The sequence below is a fragment of the Trachymyrmex cornetzi genome, unplaced genomic scaffold, assembly GCF_001594075.2.
Source record: "Trachymyrmex cornetzi isolate Tcor2-1 unplaced genomic scaffold, Tcor1.1 scaffold138, whole genome shotgun sequence".
Classification (NCBI taxonomy): Eukaryota; Metazoa; Arthropoda; class Insecta; order Hymenoptera; family Formicidae; genus Trachymyrmex; species Trachymyrmex cornetzi.
This window is the reverse complement of record NW_017295960.1, coordinates 803,054-823,439: the sequence shown is the minus strand read 5'-3', so window position 1 is coordinate 823,439 and position 20,386 is coordinate 803,054. Positions and strand designations below refer to the sequence as shown.

Genomic DNA, 20,386 nt, shown 5'->3' with positions numbered 1-20,386 from the left:
GTAATTAATAAATATAAATAATAAAAGGTAATTATAATTTAAATTATAAAATAAATTATAATAAAAGTAATAAATTTAATCTTAACTTTACACTGAATAAGAATAAATTTTATTATTTATTTCTCTTTCATAACGAATGTTTACAAATCTAAATTTATTTTTCTCAGACTTAAACTTAATAGTATTTACAACGTTCATAATTTACACTCTATAACTCAATCGCATATATACATACACTAGATACTTTAACTCTCATTGGGAATGCTTCTTACTTTTCTTATTTTTTTAAATATTCATATTTTTTAATATGATTCTAATTTTCCTTATTAATATGTTATTTTTTTAAATATTACATTTTTTAAGTATTACATTCTTATTTTTCTTATTTTTCTTAATATTACATTCATATAATATTGTTAATACTATGTTATTATATCGAGATCTAGCAGCGCCAAGTGATTTTACATAAAAAATTTTTTTATGTAAATTAAATTTTTTCATTTTTACATGATATTTTACTGATTTAATTGCTTGGACCAGATCTGGTCAGCCGATCACCAGTATTACAACGAGGCCTATAAGTTATTCAATGTACTGTCCAATTTGGACACGGGTCCTTTCGAACTTTGGAACAAATTTTACAATAAACCGCAAAATGTGATCACAAAATGCTTGATATTTTTGAATTCTACACTCTTTAATTATCTTAAATCAATTACTTTTCAAATTTTTAACACATTTTAAATAATGATTTATAAGGATTTGCTTTTTTAAAAAAATTTTCGCACGGTGGCTGAAAATACATATTTGCGTCTATTTTATGAATATTATGACAGAACTGTCAAACTGCTATCACATATGTTCAGTCTTATAAGGACTTTACATTATAAATAGTACGCAAATCTGCTTAACCGTATTTATTTAAATTAAAAAGGTCCTATTTGGAACACGGTTCGATTTAGATTACTCTTCCCTATATTATATAAAATTACATACAACATTGTATAGTGAAAATGTACACAGGTATATATGGTACATCATGTTATCATTGAATAATAGCCGGCAATTGCACTATTGAATCACTAGTTATAGCATTTAATATAGGGTAGCGGACAAGAATCGTTTCAATATCAATGTCAAGTTCGCCTATATATAATATAAAAATAATTAAGCTATATTCAACAACTGATAATACATTACGAGATTAGTTTTAATCTTTAAGACATTACATAATGTTTCCGATGTACACTGTGCGACGTCACATAATCAATCCATGACAAGCTCAGATTATCTACCCGTTCGCCATCCTGCCATTACGCTCGTTTATTTCGCTACCAACTGCATGTGTGATGCAATCGCAATTGATAACAGTCGTTTGACGAGTATTTCTTGAACGTTGAACCACTCAGTATCGTTCAGTCCTTCTCGAAAACAGTAATATGGCTGTCACGATCGTGTTGTCGATTCTTGTAATTCTGGTGATTCTCTACCTCTTCTTGACGAAAAATTATAAATATTGGCAAAAACGTGGAGTACCTTGCCCTGATGGAGCCTTGCCCGGTGTCGGTCACGTCTGGGAAGTCGCCACACAAAAGATCACTATGGGCGAGTGGTGTTGCAGGATCTACAATGCTTATCGGGATCGCAGCATGGTAGGAATCTACAATTTCATGACGCCGACGTTGATGGTCCGCGAGCCGCAACTGGTAAAAACAGTGCTGCAGACGAGTTTTACGAACTTCCACGAGAACGGCTTCAAAATCGATCCGAAATTGGATCCTCTTTTGGCGAACAATCCATTCTTCACATACGGTGAAAAATGGATGACCGGGAGAAAGCGCTTGACCTATGCGTTCTCCAGCATGCGACTGAAAATCCTGCTCGAGACCGTCAAGCAGGTGTGCCAGACATTCGAAGGCTATCTGGACAAAAAAATCGATAAAGCTGGAAAAGTGGAGTTAGAGCTAAAGGAATTGTTCTCCAGATTCACCTCGCAGGTGGTATCTAGTGCTGGCTTTGGCATCGATGGCTTAAGCTTCAACGAAGAGAAAGAGAAAGATTCTTTCTATGCATTGGGCAAGTCCTTCCTGGATTCGACCGTTTTGAACAACATTATCTTCACCCTTGTGTTTTTTATACCGGCGTTGGGCAGAATTTTCAAGACGAGGTTTTTACCGAAAAAGGCTGATCATTTCTTTAGAACGATCATTGCAGACATTATGGAACAAAGAAGGAAGGAGACGACACCCAGAAACGATTTTCTCCAGTTGATGACTGATCTGGAACGAACGGAAGGCGATAAGTTTGACTTAGAAGTTCTCACGTCCCACGCGGTGTCGTTCTTCGTCGACGGTTATGAAACTTCCAGCGCAGTCTTAAGTTTTATAGGCTTCAATTTGGCCAATAACCCAAAAGTGCAAGAAAAGTTACGTGAGGAGGTGATGTCTGTGCTGAATAAATACGATGGTGTCATTACTTATGAAGCCTTGAAGGATATGACATACATGGATCAGGTAATAAATGAATCGATGAGATTCGTACCTACTCTGGGATTCCTAAGCAAGGTTTGTACAGATGAGACTGAGTTGAGAGGGTCCGATGGGCTCGTCTGTCGCGTAGAACGTGGAACACACATCATGATACCAGTTAGTGGCCTACACGCAGACCCACAATACTGGGAGAATCCGAAAGAGTTTGATCCCGATAGGTTTGGCCCAGATAGAAAGCACAACATCGAGAAATTCACCTTTCTTCCTTTTGGCGAAGGACCGCGAATGTGCGTAGGAATGAGAATGGCTCAACTGCAGATAAAAGCGTGTCTGGCTACGTTCTTGAGAAAGTACAGCATAGAGCTTTCTCCAAAGACACAGTTACCTTTAAAAATGGTATCTTCGACGTTCCTGGCCAATGCAGAAGGCGGTCTTTGGAGCATAATCCGGCCGATTTAACTACAAGATTTTTCTTTACCTTTTTTTTTGGATGCATTTTTTGGGTTGTTATTCGGTCGCGATTTAATTACGAGATTTTTTTCAGTTTTTTTTTAGTAAAACTGTTTTAAAACAGTTCTGTTTTTCAGTTTCTGTTTTTTTTTTGTAAAACTGTTTTCTTTGATTTACTTTTTTCTACACTATGGATTTTGTAATATATTTGTTTTTGTAAGATTATTTTCCTAATGTAAATGTAAATGTAAACGTGGTAAATATTTTTCAATCGTTTTAAATGATACTTTAATATAATAAAAAGAATTAATAGACTCCAAAGAGTAAATAAAAAAAATGATGTCTATGTGAGCCAAGCACTGGATGTCCGCGTGCAAAATATTTATTATTTTATACAAAATGTATATTTGTTAAGTATGCATTAAATAATAAATATTTTGCATACGGACATCCGGTGTTTGGCTTGCATAGACATCATTTTTCTTTGATTGATACTTTAATAATATTAATTGTATATAAAAGCTACATAATAAAAATATTATTTTTATTAAATTTTAGGGAAATATTTTATTTGTCCAAAAAATTAGAAACATTATGATCTCTTTAGCAGTACATTTATATAAATGAAATTTGTGATAGAAATTTTTAATTAATATGCTTTAATTTATTTTCAGCGTATGTTCAGATATTATTGTAGAAAAGAGATAATGTTTAAAACGAAGCATTATTATTACATAACATAACATTTATTGCGCACTAATTTTACGATGTAAATTATCAATCATGTGTAGCTGAATAATATTGTGATTAAAACGATTCTAGAAAACATGACAAGGCATATTATAAGTGAATCTTTGTTTGGAGATGGCAATAATGTGTACGCACGCATTAAATATGAATATACAGTTAATATTCATAATATATTATATGTATATATTAGTTATTTCGTATAATATAAATAATGATTGTACTGGGAATAAATTACATTGTATTATAATATAAATTTTCAGTTATAATTAAATCATGTAATTGCAATAACTGCAACTGTTGACAAAATTATACGAGAATTAAGTACAATTTTCTGCTTGTAAATTTATCATAAGAGGAAGGTAGATAATATCTGTGTATAAATAATAAAAAATGCGTTTTATGTATTACGTACAGAATGTCTTTATTAAATGTACCTACATATATTATGTACATATGTCGTATAGCAGCACTTTAGCGTATTTTTCTCACGAAAATTTATATATTCTTAGCTGCACTAAAACTACATTCTCATTACATTATTTTACGGAATTATTTGATGGAATACATTATTATATACGTACATTAAAATGTATCAAATAAGGCACTATACGGTGAAACCAAAGTATAATCAATCTCGCAGACAATAATCGTAAGGCAGTTTGCAAGTTAACATTAAATTAATAATTCGGAACATAATATTTCTGCTAGAATGATGTCAAAGCTTGATGAACGCATCGTGTATCGTGTGTGTAGTATGATATCTTAAATCTCTATCGTTCATCTTATCTTATCATTAAACTGACGATCGATTTGTATTTCACCAATTAAATCTAGATTCTTTAATCTTAATTCGATGATGGAAAGAAAGAGAAAGAGCGGAGGAAGGAAGAAAGAGCGAATTATGCTTGCTTTTGCTGCCGATTTAACAGTAACAAAACAGTTTCTACGACAAATTCTTTAAGAACAAAAAACTTGGAACACGGGCATTAATAGCATGCAACTTCTTGGGATTTAGAGGTAACAATGGTAACTTAACAATAACGTAATTTTGTATAACAATAACCAGGGATACGTAACAAAGACATTAGATAACAATAACGATTATAGGTGCGTCATGGTGGCTGGCCAAGTGTTTCTGACAATTAAATATTTGTCATAGAATTTAGCTGCAAGAAGATTAATTGAATCGATTATCTCGTTAAAGAATTTAGAAATGTAAGTACAATAGAAATAATTTCTTTATTTATGGTTAGAGTATATTAAATAATTTAGTTGTTTCTATTGATAATATGATTTTGAATATATCTTTTCCATATATTACGAATTATTTTCAAGAAAGGTAAATTTGGCGAATTGTATGTCTCAAATATGAAACTTGAATTTTCATTTTTACGTTCGAGTTTACATCTATTTTTTGGAACATACTTTTTACCGTGCTTGCGAGAATCGTATTTACATCGAGCAAGTCGTAAGAATAAATTTTCATATATGCCAAAAAGGAAAACATAAGCGTAAATATTATTAATTGCCCAATTGGAATAGATTTGATTGATCGCCCTGCCGTCGCATTGTCAACAATAATAAAGTAATCTGGAAATGTAATGTTTTCGTAATAAAATCTAAATAGCAAATATTAATAAAGATAATAATATTAGGGATCGAACAAATGGGTAGGGTAAACAAAAATGGTATTAATAACGACCGAGATAAATGTGTGTAACGATTATACAATAATATGTTTAAGGCAGACAAACTAATAACTTCAACTGACCAAAATTTAACGCAAAATACAGAACATGTTTCAACTTGTATGAACTTTCAACAATGATAAAACGGGGAGATGTGTATCGTCAGAATTTATGAGGATTGTGGAATGTAACAGAATTTCTATAAATTTTGGAATATAACAGAGCATATATAAATCAGAAAGTACGATTTTTTAAGTATAGGTTTAGAAACTAATAACTTTTTGAGAGGCACATTTGTCAGATTGAGGTAACATTATGATATCTAAGATTTTTCTCTTTTTATTGAAGTATCTTGATTCAAAATCGTTTGAAATATATTTACACGTAAACTATTATTTTAAGATTTCAGAAATATAGCGAATATATTGTATTTAAAGTCAAATAGAATTTTTAATGTCTGTTCAAAATTTGCTATAGTAACTGAAAGGGTGGATCGATTATTTTTGGAAGTATGAAATAGATTTCCGAGTACAAATATTCGACAGGAGTTTTATGGATGCAATAACGATGATCTACAACACGAACAAAGTATCAACAGTACAATCAACAAAGGATTAACAGTGTTAAAGATAACTTTTGGAGAAAAATGGGAATATTCGAAGGTTTGGTAACGGGGAAACATGCGATAAAGTAACAGGGTTAAACAGGCTTTTAAAGGAAATGGGATGTAACATCTGATAACGTATTAACAGCAACAACGTGCCAAACAGAAATTCAACGTGAACAACGGGAGAATCTTGGGAAGGAGTACTATGTCTGGTGGCCAAAAACGTAAAATTCGATACAAACGTAAACAACAGAAACAATAACATTCAGATAAGCAACATACGAGAAGCATTCAAAAGCAGCATAATACGTTTGCGCGTTGTATCTGAACAATTCTCTTTCGTGAAATGTTTTGCATCTCTTTTTTTTACGAAATGTACCTTGAACGCCTTCGTTCGGATCGTATTATTCCGGACAGAATTTAATTTCAATCGTTACTACAGGCAAAGTACAAATCATTCATAACTTTCTACATCGAGTCCAATGATCTTTTATCTGGGTAATTAACATAAACAATTTGTTTTTGTAAAAATGTGTGTGTGTTTACCCTAGACCTTAAAACTACATCCTAAAGATATCCAATTCTGTAAAGAAAACTATTAATGTTAAATTATGTCGCTTAACTCATCGAATGTATAATAATGTGACTATTTTTAAAGTTGAAAAAATTTCTATTTACTGTATTTGGATAAATGTTTATGGATTAATATATGGATTGATCTAAACTAATTAACTAATCGTCTCACAAAAATTAATGGTCTTAAATAATCTGTCTACGAGATGAAGCTATCAACTGTAAATTGATAATATTTGTCCTGTAACTTTCAGGTAATTAGCGATGTAAAGCTTGACAGTAAATTAACGAAAAATTCATGTAGTAATTATAGTATCATGGAAATAAAAAGAGGCATTTGATAAATTAGAGCAATTATTGTTAACTTACAGCATTGAAGCATTATTAATTTACAATTGACAGACGACATTTCACAACACTAAATATTAGCATCCACGACTTGTTCTCATTACTACTCACAGGAGTATAATTCACTTATCTGTGAAACATTTTTGTCTTAACTGAGCGTGTTGGCGATAAAATTAAAACTTAAATATAAACGCGAAATACCTACGATACGATTGGGCATTAATTAAATTTTATGTATATATGTATTAAGTAATTAAAAAATATTCACGTTCTACATCGGATGTGTCTGTCGGAAAAATAGTCAAAAGATGAATTTTAAGTTTTCTCTTCTTGACTTACGTATTTTGTGACTGTCGAACCACTGAATAGTTAAAACTAAGTAGCAGAATTTGAATGACAAAGTACGTAGACCCAGAAAGGAACTTATTGGTCTCGCAAAACGGCGATTACGTTATTCACGTATCGTAATTCGCAATGCTTATCAACATATTTTGCGAAATCAACATTTTTTCATATCCTTTCAGCATCTTCGTATAGCTGTCGAAATTGAATTTTTCATTTTTTTAACAATAAAACATAAGCACTTATCTCAATTACTTTGAAATTACTTTTGTATTCAGTCATTTAATTACTTTTGAGGCATATTGTCGGCTTTTAATTTATTATTTCGTGTAGAACGTATCGAGCTTTATATTTTCATGCTTATTTCTTTCGTTTCCGTTTTCTTTTTTTTTGGGGGGTTTTTATGCTCTTCTTTTTTATGAATAAAAAAATTAATGAAAATAAAAAAACAAAAAAGAAATTAGAACTGAAAACAGAATGAATAACTAATCAATCCGTGAAATCATCGGAATATAAAGAATGTGTTGAATTCAATAAAAATTAAACACAACATGTGATAATGAATGATATACATTTCACAAAGCGCAGCTAGGAATCTAAAGTTATAACATATTTATTTGTCGGATGAGTCTTGAATATAACATTTGGATGATTAAAAGTTTACCATTCTTACAATCAGAAAGTTTGTATCAAGAGTATCAAGTCGTTATTTATAATTATTGACACAATAAATAGTTTCTTTGCAGTTTTATATGGTTTACATATATTTTTCACTGAGATCGATGTTTCTAGTCGTAAAAATGTCAGAACTTTTCTCTCCATTTTTATTACAATTCAAGTTACAATTTCTGTTATAATCGAATCTGTATCTCTTGAAATACGCGAGCTCTTGTGCTAACGTAAGACGCATACATTAAAGGAAAGTGAAATATATATTTTTTATATATACATTTCAGAGATCTATGTAGAGAAAGCGCGCTTTGTGCTTCGATATTAACGACGATTTCACGAGATAGATAAAACAAAATTGAACGAAATAAAAATAATGGACAAATTAAAACAGAAAAAATAAAAGAAAATAAATAAACTAAGTCTACGAGAATTTTATACATAATTAAGTAAGGATTTAAATGCCTAAATGCAGAATCATGACGATCTATTTTTACGGCATATCAAATAGTTTAAGTTAATATTCACGAAGTTTCGATCGATATCGTTAGTGACTTAAGTATAATCTAGGATAAAATTGTACGATTAGAACAAGGGATAGTACCTTTGCTGATGGTCCCACGACGTTCCACGACGTCCGCGTTGTTTGTTGACCCAAACGACTGTGTCCCATGTTGTTCCGCTATGATTTGGTGCTCGCGATTATCCGTGTGTGTCCAAGAGTTGTCGTCCGAGGGTAGGTCCTCCGATGAATTTCCATGAAACATAATTAGCCCTTTGCTCGTCTTGATTCCTCGAGCTCTTCTTGCTTGACAGGAGTAAAATAAAACATCGTTGTCGATTAGTTAAGTTCCGTTCAGCTTGTCGAGGTTTCTTGCACAGTCGGAAAAGTCCGCGACAGCGATTTTTGTCCTGAGATATGCATCGAGTCGGAGTGCTTTTCGATGTAAAATTCTATTCTTCTATCCAGATTCGAATCTTTGTGCGATTCGTGTCGAATTTGTGGCCGAGTGCAGAGTTTATTGGAGTAACGGAGAATAAATGATTCTCTCCGAGTTTGCTTTGCTCCGAGTAAATGGTTCTCGCCGTTCTTGTTTTCTGGCGGTATTTTGCGGTTGTTTCGTGTTCCTGAAGGTGGTTTTTGCTCGTTGGACGTAATTTTTCAGATGAAATAGTTGATTTACGCCGCTACAGAGCCGCGTGCGAAAGTTCGTCTTTTTTTCTTGTGAAAGTTTATTCGCAGGTTTTGCTGATAATTTCTGGTTGTTTTCAGAGTATCCTTGGATTGGACCAAAAAGGACTCCGCGTGTACTGTTTTGCATAGCGTCATTCGCAAACGAACGTTATATAAATTAGCTTGATTGTTGATCCAATTGATTTTGGGGTTCGATATAAATGGATTCGATTAATGATCGATTTCGATTGATTTGGGGATGACATCTGCTTTGAATGTCAATCTTTCCGCCCACTTCCCTGTGGATTTTGCTTGTGAAATTTGCGCGGGTCGCTTTTGAGATCGTCTGTTTTTTCGGGCGCTGCTGTTTGCTCTCTCTTTTTCTCTTTCTGCTAATCATTAATCGATCGAGAAGTTGTAGGTCAGGTATTTGACGGTGCGCTAACTCGTCGATCCGAAATAACTTACGAATTTCGATCGAGAGCCTCTATTCTTCGTCGCCAGGTTGAGTTCTGGAAGATCGTTTTTTTTTTCTCAGATCGGTGCAGCACTGTTTTGGCCGCACGATGTAATTTACGTCGTGATTACCGATTTTGCGATTTGGCGCTTTTGATCTGCTCTGAAGCCTTAATTTGCATGCCGTTGATTGACATGCGCGTTAATCGATTGTCTCCTGTTTGAACCGTGAAATGATCAAAAATGGTCTTGCTGGAACTGTTTCACGTAAAATTGCCGGGAAGAGTCGGTGAGAAAATAAATCATCGATAAATCGTACGTGAACTTGGAATCACGTTGTATCTCTTTGGTGATGGCGCAGCGCGTAAAGAACGTAGGGAAGTGTAACGAGAAGTGTTTCTTTTTTTTCCTCGCGGTACGGTCCGCGGTAATGCCTCCTGTAAATCGTATACATACGAAAAAAGATCGCGCGTCCTGCTGCGACCGTTTGGTAAATGCTCTGCGAAATAATAATCGTGAGGTGTGCGAGACTTGCGCTTGTGGCGGCGTATAGACCGAAGGGTTGCCTGGTTGAGGTCGGAGGAACGATTCCGTCCATGCCGTGAGCCTTTTGTGAGGAGAGACGTTTTGTCCTTTCCAATCCAATTTTGAGCGAGGCAGAGTCTGGACTCTCGCAATTTCTTTTATCTTTCTTTTTTTTTTCGCGCTGCGAAACAACGCGGAGCACGCTAATTACGTGCGCGTGCGTGTTATGAGTGTGTGCCTTTTTCGTTCCTGAAGTGAAACTGCGCGTTCCTGAAGTGCGTCGCGTGGTGCACGCGCTGTGTGATATTTCCGTGAATTTCTATTGATTTTTCAGAGAATTTTCGTCGATAGTGTTACTATCATTAGTATTAGTATTGGCTGTGAGGGTGAAAGTAACGTCGGCGTTCGATTTTTTGAAGTAATAATAATAGTGATAGTAAATGTGTGACGTTTCCAGGTGTGTTTGCTGTTTTTGACGATGCTCCAAGTGTTGCGTTGAAAGTATTCGATTTTGTTGCTTTTGCTCTTCGGTCCGGCGAGAACGGCAGGGGGCAGCCACCCGCCAGTCAGGCGATTCCTGAGTTTCCGAAAATTTCGCGTTGGAGATCGAGTGATTGACGATTGTGCGCCGTCTGGCGTGTGGCGTAGACGTTGTCGAGACGGAAGATGGTTGGTCCAACGAAAATAAAAATTGCCTGGTTTGGTCTTGAGATCGAATGCCGGAAGGTTCGTTCGATACTAGAGCTCGCGGAGTTTTGTGTACGCCTCGAGGATGTCTCGTTCGAAGGCGCTTTCGAGTGTGCAAGATAAATCATTAATATCCTCAGGCTCGCCGGGTAGACACGTGAGAGCCTGTTTTCCCCTCTTGTGTGCGAAATGTGTGAATGCGATAACTTGAAACGAATGATGCGCGGTAGTTGGCGATAAATTCAACAAATCCCGTAGATACAATAAATATAATAGATAGCCTGGTGGACTGAAGAATTGTTGCGATCGTCGCTCTTGAGATCTCTGATGATCTCCCCCGATCATCGAGGAACGAGATCGCGCCGGATACACTTCCTTATCCATTTCGGTTACTCATTTTGGCTCCTCGCCGGATAGCTGGCTTCCGCCTGACACACGGGTTTCCGGCTGCACCCGCTGATGTTGATCCACCCGCGCCGTCCCGTCGACTGGTTGATGCCATGATTGGTGCCCTGATTGCCCTTGATTGTTGCTGCCTCGTTTTCCCGGGCCGTCCGAGTGGTGAGACCTGGAAGGGTGTGAGCGTTAGCTACGAAAAAAACACACAAGGGCCGGTTGTTCACGTTTTCTCCGTGTGTTGAAACTCTAATCTAACCGATTTCTACCAAATGCTCTTTAGTGTCGCTAAACAAAGTGGTCCCTTTGAGATTTCGGATAGTACTAGCTAGTGCAGGTTCGAAAAATGTGCGTGCAGTCGTCGCCAAGCGTCGTCTTTGAAGACACCGAAAGATAGACATTTCTTCACTATTTGTTGCTGTTCTTATCTTTTCAGAATTCGCGAACGCCTTGTACGTCTTTTGACCTATCAACGAGTTTCCATGGGCAAGGAATTTCGATCAATTTTAATCAGTACAAGCGTATTCTTGATGAGATTGCAGTAAATGATGAATGATCCGATGAGATTTTTAGACTTACATCCGTTCTTTGTAATATGTAAACGATTTGCATTTTGTTCGGAAAATACTTCGCGACGCTTAACTTCACGATGAATTTATATCATATTCGGAAAATTTAGCTGTGTTGAAGAAAAGTGTTGATGTAGAAAATTTACAATGTAAAATGTTGGAAAATCTATTTTTTTTCTTTGAAATTTTGAATCAGATTGAGAATCAACATTTAACGGATATCTGGCAAATATTGTTTTTATTAATTTTATCTTCATTTTTTGTCAATTTCATCTTCAGTTTTGTTATAATGCAATATTCCATTTAATTTTTCTTTTTCGTGAACAGTTAGTAATTTAGTTTTGTATGTACTTTGATTTCATGCACTAAATTTGATTACTGTTTTTGATCGTTACTGACAAATGTAACAATGATGAAGTTATTCCAATTTCAAGAGAAAAGCTGTTTTTCTAGTACATTTTATTTTTACGTTCGTCTTTATAGATAGCTTTCAGATGTAAAACTTTGAATTCTGCATCGAAATGACGGACAAGTTTTTCGGATTTTGTATTCATCAAGTGAATTATTGCTCGTGCTTTTACGAAATGGACCTTGGAAGTCTGTCTGTGTGTACTCGATTTCTTAGAGCAATTCGGTCATTCGCCTAATAGATACCGATCACCCCAAATAACGATATTATACAATCACTGTCCTTGAATCTTGAATCAGTTTGTTTCGATTTTTATAAACATGAATGTAGTCAAGTGTTTCCAAATAAATCTTATTTTTATCTCGGCCAAGGTAAAAGATTCTTTTCGGTCATCATTTTATCTGTTGCTTGAAAGAGACTCATTCTGACCTTTTTTAAAAAGACTCATATCGCATAAATAGCCAAGAAACAAGATTTAAAGGTCATGGCAGTTATCAAAGTCTGACAAATATTTTCGAAAATTAAACGACGGATTTATCGTCAAAGCGTATCTGTTCTTATAAGCTACACTTTTTTCCTCTTCCTACATTGGAGACGATAATCGTGGAAGGACTTTGACTCGACATCTCGCTGCAAAGATTTCGAAGTTGCCAGAGAGAATATCTTGCAATAATATAATCACAAATAAATTAATACACCTCGTCGGTGAACCGAAATTGAAATAATTTTGAGGAATGATCCTGGAAAATTCTACGAGTACCAGATTCATGTTCTTTCTATCTTCCTTTTTTCCAGAAATACGAGATGTTGTAAAGCACAAGCTGTTTATTTTGTAATATAATTTTGCATGATGATTGTAACGTGTAATTTGCAAGAAATCTTTCGAACGCTCGTGCCATGCGGCTCTCATGAAATCTCAAAGTTTTTTTTGCATCAATACTGCTTACCACGATTATACGAAATATATGACAATATACGCACTATTGCGAGCAGCTGGTAGTAGCCTGCAATCTTGAATAAAACGCGTGATTTTGTTAGTGATTCGTCGACAATATGTCAATTATCCTCGCGTTTCGGAGGGATGACGGAGGGATGATGGAGAGAGGGAGCGTGGAAAGTGTAGCTGAGAGGAACAGAGCAGAAGCGAGAATCAAAGACCTCGACGGTTCCCTGTGTGTACAACCGGAACAACCGGCCCCGGAAAGACCGGAGAGCACAAAAAGAGGGCGAAGCGTGAATCGTGGAAGAGAAGCGTGGCCGCAAGAGAAGAAGACAAAGAAGTCGTGCTGTTGTACTGCTGATGCAAAGATGCTGGACCGTGGGACTTGTAGGCATTATGAGTTAGTTAGCCCCCTTTGGAGGTTTTCTCTCTCTCTCTTCCCTGGGAACGCGGGTAAATCACGAAACGCGAAGGGGAACGGGAGCGAAGTGACGAAATACCTTTGTGCGGATGTTAGAAGGGCCGGGTACGCGGAGCGTATGAGGGACTCTTAAAACAGAACTTATATTTTTTTTTTGTGGCTTGTTAGATTCTTGAAGGCCGCGCGACAATGCCAAAGCCGTGGCTCTTTGTTACGCGAGTCCGGCCTGCTTCGCGTTTTGATGTCCGGAATCTTTTCTTCCGCTAACGATCGCGTGGTGTTCTCGTTGGCGTTTGACGTTCGTTCAGATCGTTAGAGTGGTCTTGAGCGGGTTTCGACGACTGATCTTTGTCGACCTGTTACGCTGATTATCTTGAGCAATGTATTTATTTAGCTCGTTACGTTATACAACTTTGATGGTCGGTTTCACAGATTATTCGGGCTCGCGTGAAACTGATGATGAAGCAGTAATCGAGTATTCCATTTATTTCACTTAAAAATCATCTTTCCTTGATAGATCACGATTTCTATAATTGTGACACGTCTTTCTTATAATTTGCTGTCGAGATTTTGCAATTTTGCAGTTGAAGAAAACTGGCAATAGTCAATGATTAGTTTCGCGAGATTATTTCTTTGATATTGGTTGCGATAACTAAATTGACAATTTTCTATGTAGGTATATCTTCTTTCGGAAACAAAACGATTCGCCCGGTCGTTTTATGAATTTTGGAAAAGCACGAAAATCCAAAGATATTTTGTACTCGTCTGAAGCAATTAGAATTATTTTTGAACCATTCAGGAATTTTCACTCGGATATTATTGAAACAATTAACAACGGAGAGAATCTTTTCTTTTTGTAGCATAAAATCAAAAGAAATATTCAATCTATTTGTTTCTATTGTTATAATTACTGCTATAATTTCTTGATATTTTAAAAAATGCTATCTTACATGTGATTTTAAATTTAAACTTCACTTTAATTCGAGAATGTTCTTCAGTCTTTGTATCTTCTCTATGTTTTTTTATTTTCTTCACATTCTAATGAAGTTTTTTTATATTCTTTACACGTCTCAAATCAATTCAAAGGTTCTGTTGTATCCAAAAATTCGAAAGATATCTTTTTTTTAAAAACATGTTATAAAGTGTCCATTATAAGAGCCGATAAATTCTTCTATTTTTTCGTTGAAACAATGGAAATTATTTTCGAAATGGTATAATGCTAGCGATTGATTTTAAAAGGCCAGAAGTATCATTTATAATCCAAAACGTAACCATTATTTCACTTATTGAATTGATATCATTGTTCTATTGCAAGCTCACTTTTCACTTTATTACGTGATCTTAATTTTATATTATTCGGGGTGTTATTAACACAAATTAATATAATGAAAACTTGGCGGGATATAGCGTGTACCAAAAAATCTGTTATGCTGATTTGACAACGTTAAATAAATTTGAATAACTTATTCAAATAGGGTCTATAAAAATGCTTTAATTCTATTTGAAGAAACCAATTTTATATGCGCGCACGTTTTTTCCGTAATGTAACCGATTTCAGAAAAGTATCGTAATACAAAACTAGAGAAAGTAACACGTATGTTACTCTCACGTGGCAATTGGGAGTTGTATTATTAAAATACGGTGAATCTTTTTAAGACCGAAGCAGAGTAAATTTTGTGATCATTATCATTTGTGATATATAGGGACGAATCTATATTTTTGTCATACATTCTCATCGGTTGTAAGCAAATCCAGTTAGATGCGAGGATCAAATAGATCAAATGGAAAGTGATACTCTGTGTGTACCTTATATTTTTAGTAATGTAAATTCCTTTGGATATGGAAATCCATTCAAAGAAATAATTCTTTCGTATCAATGTATTCGGTGACCGAATCAATGCAGTGTTAGACTAGTTACGTATACCGATATCGATCGACATGCTCTTTGCTTCCGGCGTTTAAATATATGGGGAGCAGAAAATCGAGCCCCTTCGCACTGATCCAATATGCGAACAGGTGAAACAACTGCCCAAACAGCATAATTTCTTTCGTGATGAATGTTTTTACTTTCAGTTGTAAGATATATAATTTTCAACATTGCCAATATTGTCACTAATTGCTCTTAATTTTGTTACGAAAATTATATAATTTTACGTAAAGGCTATAATTATTAATTTTTGTTGTATAATCTGTCAAAGGTTTTTTTTTACTGATTTTAATCGACCGATTTGGATATTCTTGGGTATTTTATTTGGAATATAGAATAGTTTTTTGGAATATCGAAAATATAATTTAGATTTTCTCAATAATGCTGCTGAAAAGGATCTCTTTGAAATTTCTACAACATATACTATTTTTGATGAATGGTCCAATGTTTCAGAATAACATGATACAAAATTATATTTGGAATTGATTGAGCTAAATGTAAATAACAGATTAAGAGTTGTTTTCTAATTTCTATAGATTTAATAAAATACTTTTTATTTACCAGACAACTTAAAATAGAGGTACGCTATTAATGTGTTAAATGTTTAAAATTGATTTTTCGTTAATTTTTGTAATAAAAATTTTTCGGTTAGTCTTATTGCTTGTGATAAAAAATTGTATGGATATCAGTTTCGTTAATTGCATTTTTTTCTTTTGGAAAATTATTTTTATCGTTAAAGATCATGACAGATATTATAAAATTATTCGGAATGGATTCTGAATAATTTCATAATACCTGTCCTGATTTTTAACAATATATTAATAAAATTGTTTAATTATTTTCTAGATTTCTATTGTATTTTTTAGGGAAACCGAAATAATCAAATCAAAATCCACTCCAAATGATTCCATAATATGTACCCTGGGGATCAATCATGTAATTTTTTCCTTACTAAGGCGAAAAACGTGAAAAGTGAGAATTTTTATATATATGTGTGTGTAAATTTCCTCTTTAAAGAAAAAGTTATATAATTCATATCCAGGTTAGAATATTCGCTAAATGCAATAATGAAATGAACCATAAAATTTTTATAGCATGTCAGAAATAAAATTTTATTTCTTATGAATTTTGCTTATATTACATATTGAAAACTTGAATACAAAGATATTTAAGAATGCCTGTCATACAATTCAACAATTCCTCAGATGCAATTACTTTATGGATTAAATAAAGATTCAGATATACTTGTTTTTTGTCTGCCGTACAAATGAATAAAGTTTAATATGTTATTTCTTCTTTTTAGATTATGATCAAAAACTTTTTGTTTTATTTACTATTATCAAAAAGCTTTATTATAAACACTTTGTCCGGTTTTCTATCTTGCTTCTATCTTATTCTGTATTTCAACATATTTCGTTTGCAATTATTTTCAAGATACTATTAATAAAAATCGTGTTCCATTTATCAAAGTTTCGTATAATATCAAGAATGGCAATTTCTATTTCAAAAAAGTCTATAATACATGCATATTGTGCCGAAATATGTAGTGCTCGAAATTTAACTAACCTTTGTTAATTATTCTTTCAAACTACAGCGATAAATTGAAGATTCTAATATGATTTCTGGCTTTTATTTAAGGGGGAGGGGGAGGGATCCACTATTTTATCCTTTATTTATCCAGATAATATGATTTGTGGTTCGTGAAAAGGTCTTTTTTTATATCGCATTTCAAACATCTTTCGGAATGTGTGCTTTATTTCATGAAACTTATATTTTGAAAAGCGTCTCATTTTGAAATTGGAACTGTGCAACGTTAATTAAATTTGTTTTGACATACAATATCAATTATCTGAATATACCTGAGATTGATTATGCAAAATGAGCATGCCATCGATAACAGCAGAGAAAATCATATGTATTCATGTAGATATATAACGACATGTTTATATCATATTATATTGTTATCGGAATTTTGAAATAAACTTTTGTTGAGTTACTGTTAACCAGAAATAGAATTTTTGTAAAAATTTTGCAAAAATGATCAAATAACTTCCTTATAGAATATCAAAATGACAAATAAAAATTCTGTTAAAACAAATTTCATGATTGTTAGATCAATTTTTGTATTTCAATGGCATCGATTTTATTAGATTGGTATATTATTGTTCAAACTGTTCACGTAAATTTATTACTTTATTCTATTTTTCTATATGTATATATTCTCGTCTATAATTCTGTTTTTTAAAGATTTTTATCCACTGCATTAATTCATTAGAAATTTTTCAATACCAACAAATTTAAACAACTTCAAATCTTAGCAATTGAAATTCATATTAATCATAAAGCTGTTGTTGAGTGTAATATTTTCATAACAAACAAAATTTTCTTTCAAATTTATGCTTAAATATTCTCAGCTTGAGATTGAACGGCAATTTCAACGGGACGATGAGTTGACAAAATGAGAAAAAAAAGTTCTTGCGCGTGGATTGCTTCGAAATATTCAATGTCATTGTCATTTTCGATTATGTCGCGTTCGGTACTAAGGAAATTTTTCACCTGCTTGGATCTGCACATTTTTGATCGAAATTTAAGCCCGCTATTATGTTACGAAGTTACATCACAAAAATTTCGATAAAAGACACCTTTCGCGTGTGAAGGTTTTCACGCTGTCTCCGTGTTACTTTGCGATTCGGTGTATCGACAGTTTCTGACGGGACATGACGTATGCTTGACAGGATGTAAAGGTGTCTACGCATGCAGATTTATTGCGGGTTTAATAAGCGGCGTGAAATGAAAGAGTAGATCAGAGATTGAGTCGGTACAGAAACAGCAGCTTGAAACTGAGAGTTTTAATGTGCACACATGATGTGTTAATTTAATTGCATGCATTTTAGTTTACACAAAATTAATTACTGATGGATCTGTACATCTAATTGTTAATCTATGATCATCTATGAAAATTGCACGCTTACGAGCGCTCTTTGGACACTCATAAACGCACACGATCAGCAATTGAAAACGTTCTAAAAATCTACAGGTGACAGGGTGAGAAGCTGAGAGTGTGACCGTGATATCACTACTCGCAATCTCGAAACGAAGATTATCCAAATGATTTTAGTATCACGGCGAGTTGCAAATTGTACTCGAACGATACCGGCAAATTTGGATCAATCTGCAGTTGTCAACATAATTATTCATATCAAGATTTCACGAAACGTTTTCTTGCAAGGAGTCATTCTGGTGTATTGGCTATATAACGTAATCGGTAAGGTCTCAACGGACGCGTATGTGAGTAGTGATAACTCCGTTAACACGAGAAGCAGTTTGAGGAGAGCGATCTATTTTTAGACGAGTACAAATTTCGAAGGATCACTATTACACACAGAGAGCAATTTGATCAGACGTGAAAGAGATGATACAAAAGCAGCGGAATTTTCGAACACAATGGCGAAAGGGGAAATAAGACGAGCAAATTTCAAGTCACATTTTGGGGTGGGATATTAGTGCCTGGATAGAGTAGGTCCGAATGATTAACACGCGCGTAACTCGGAATTTCGATCGTAGATTCACGCTATTCTGTCTCGCGAATTATCTCAAGATATCTCCGTCGCGATTAACTTCACTTTAAGCCTCTTTTGGCACGTTGTGGCAATTTATTGTTCTCGTTTTCAGCAATTTGATCATTTTCTACCTGCCCGAAAATTTCCACCGGTATAGAGTACTATCTGAATAAAATCAGAACACCATGAAAAAAAGAATAACGTCTCTGTTCGTTACATCGCGCGTGAATCTAGCAAACATGCGATAATTAATCGCGCGGTTGGTTGAATAAACGTGTATCATGCTTTTCAATTCGAACTCAATTTACTTTGAATCTCTCAATATAAATTTCTGAAACGTCAGCGAATCCAATCGCTTCTGGTGTTCTTATTTCACGATAAATCATACTAATCGACTATCTCATTCGCGAAAAATTAAGCGAATCGAAAAATTTGAACTTTCAAAATTTCACTTTAAAGACATCGATATGTTCGTCTGCCTAAAAGATACGTAGCGGTAATTGCAAATTTCTATAACAACATTTTCTATAATAATTGCCTGCGAACGTATTTCTTTCAGAGCGCGAATGTTAATAGAACGTATTTAGCTTCTTTAAGTGCAAAGTACGACTCGTCCAGTTTTTCGCGCGTGACAGTCGATTTGTTATTTGGGAAGAAGTGCAAATTTTTCGTTTCACGAGGCAGAACGTCGAAGATCCGCGGAGGCCGAAAACCAGATTTTAGATGACTTTTAGCGTAGTCTATCGAAGCACCAAGATCACGTGCTAGCCAGGACAAAAACCCGAAACTATACTCACCATCGTGGGTGGTAGACGCTCCGATTGGATCTGCGACAGAAAAATGATGGCGACCGCCGTTAGATGACTGCAGCTTACTTCCTCTTCTCTCTTCTTTTCTTCAATCCCTCCGGATCCTCCTCGACCGTGACCGGGATGGTCGATCGGTCGAAGAAGCCAAGACTTCCTCTCTGCACCGTTGACCGTGATGCTCTGAGGTCATTGCAGCCCGGGCGGGCCCTTATATACTCACTAGGCCCTTCCTTCGTTGCACGTGGTGGTTGATGGGGGCCCTTCAGGGGAGGCTCCTGGGAAAACGGCTTTGCGCAACGTTCCTTTTCAGATCCTTCCGCTCCCCTTCTCTGTCATCTTTTCCCCTCGACGATGGGGAAAAGAGATCACGAGACGAGACGAGAAGAACACGTTCGCTCCTTACCTGTTTCTGCATGTAACGTGCGCAACGTGTCAGTTTCCTCTCCCCGATGTTCTCCACCGAGGGGTCCTAGTCGCCCCCTGAAAATCTCGAAGGGGTCGAACGGCCCAGGTGCCGGCAGAAAGATAAAGAGAACTTTCGGAAATTTCTGCCAAATGGGATCTCCTTGCGACGGTAAATTCGGAATACAGTGCGTG

At 34.9% G+C, this 20,386-nt stretch overlaps 1 protein-coding gene and 1 long non-coding RNA gene across 2 annotated transcripts; one reads left to right on the top strand and one right to left on the bottom strand.

Annotated features, from left to right (window-relative positions):
• The first annotated feature begins 1,424 nt into the window (after window positions 1–1,424).
• Window positions 1,425–3,016, top strand: LOC108770906 (cytochrome P450 9e2). The gene is made up of 2 exons (XM_018522664.1): window positions 1,425–2,148; window positions 2,215–3,016. The coding sequence occupies exons 1-2, from the start codon at window positions 1,440–1,442 to the stop codon at window positions 2,946–2,948; spliced, it is 1,443 nt and encodes a 480-aa protein (XP_018378166.1). The 5' UTR covers window positions 1,425–1,439; the 3' UTR covers window positions 2,949–3,016.
• Window positions 3,017–9,139: 6,123 nt separating this feature from the next.
• Window positions 9,140–19,958, bottom strand: LOC108771025 (uncharacterized). The gene is made up of 2 exons (XR_001940628.1): window positions 19,778–19,958; window positions 9,140–11,326 (listed from the first exon to the last, which is right to left on the bottom strand). It is a non-coding gene; the product is annotated as an uncharacterized LOC108771025 (long non-coding RNA).
• Between the last annotated feature and the right edge of the window lie 428 nt (window positions 19,959–20,386).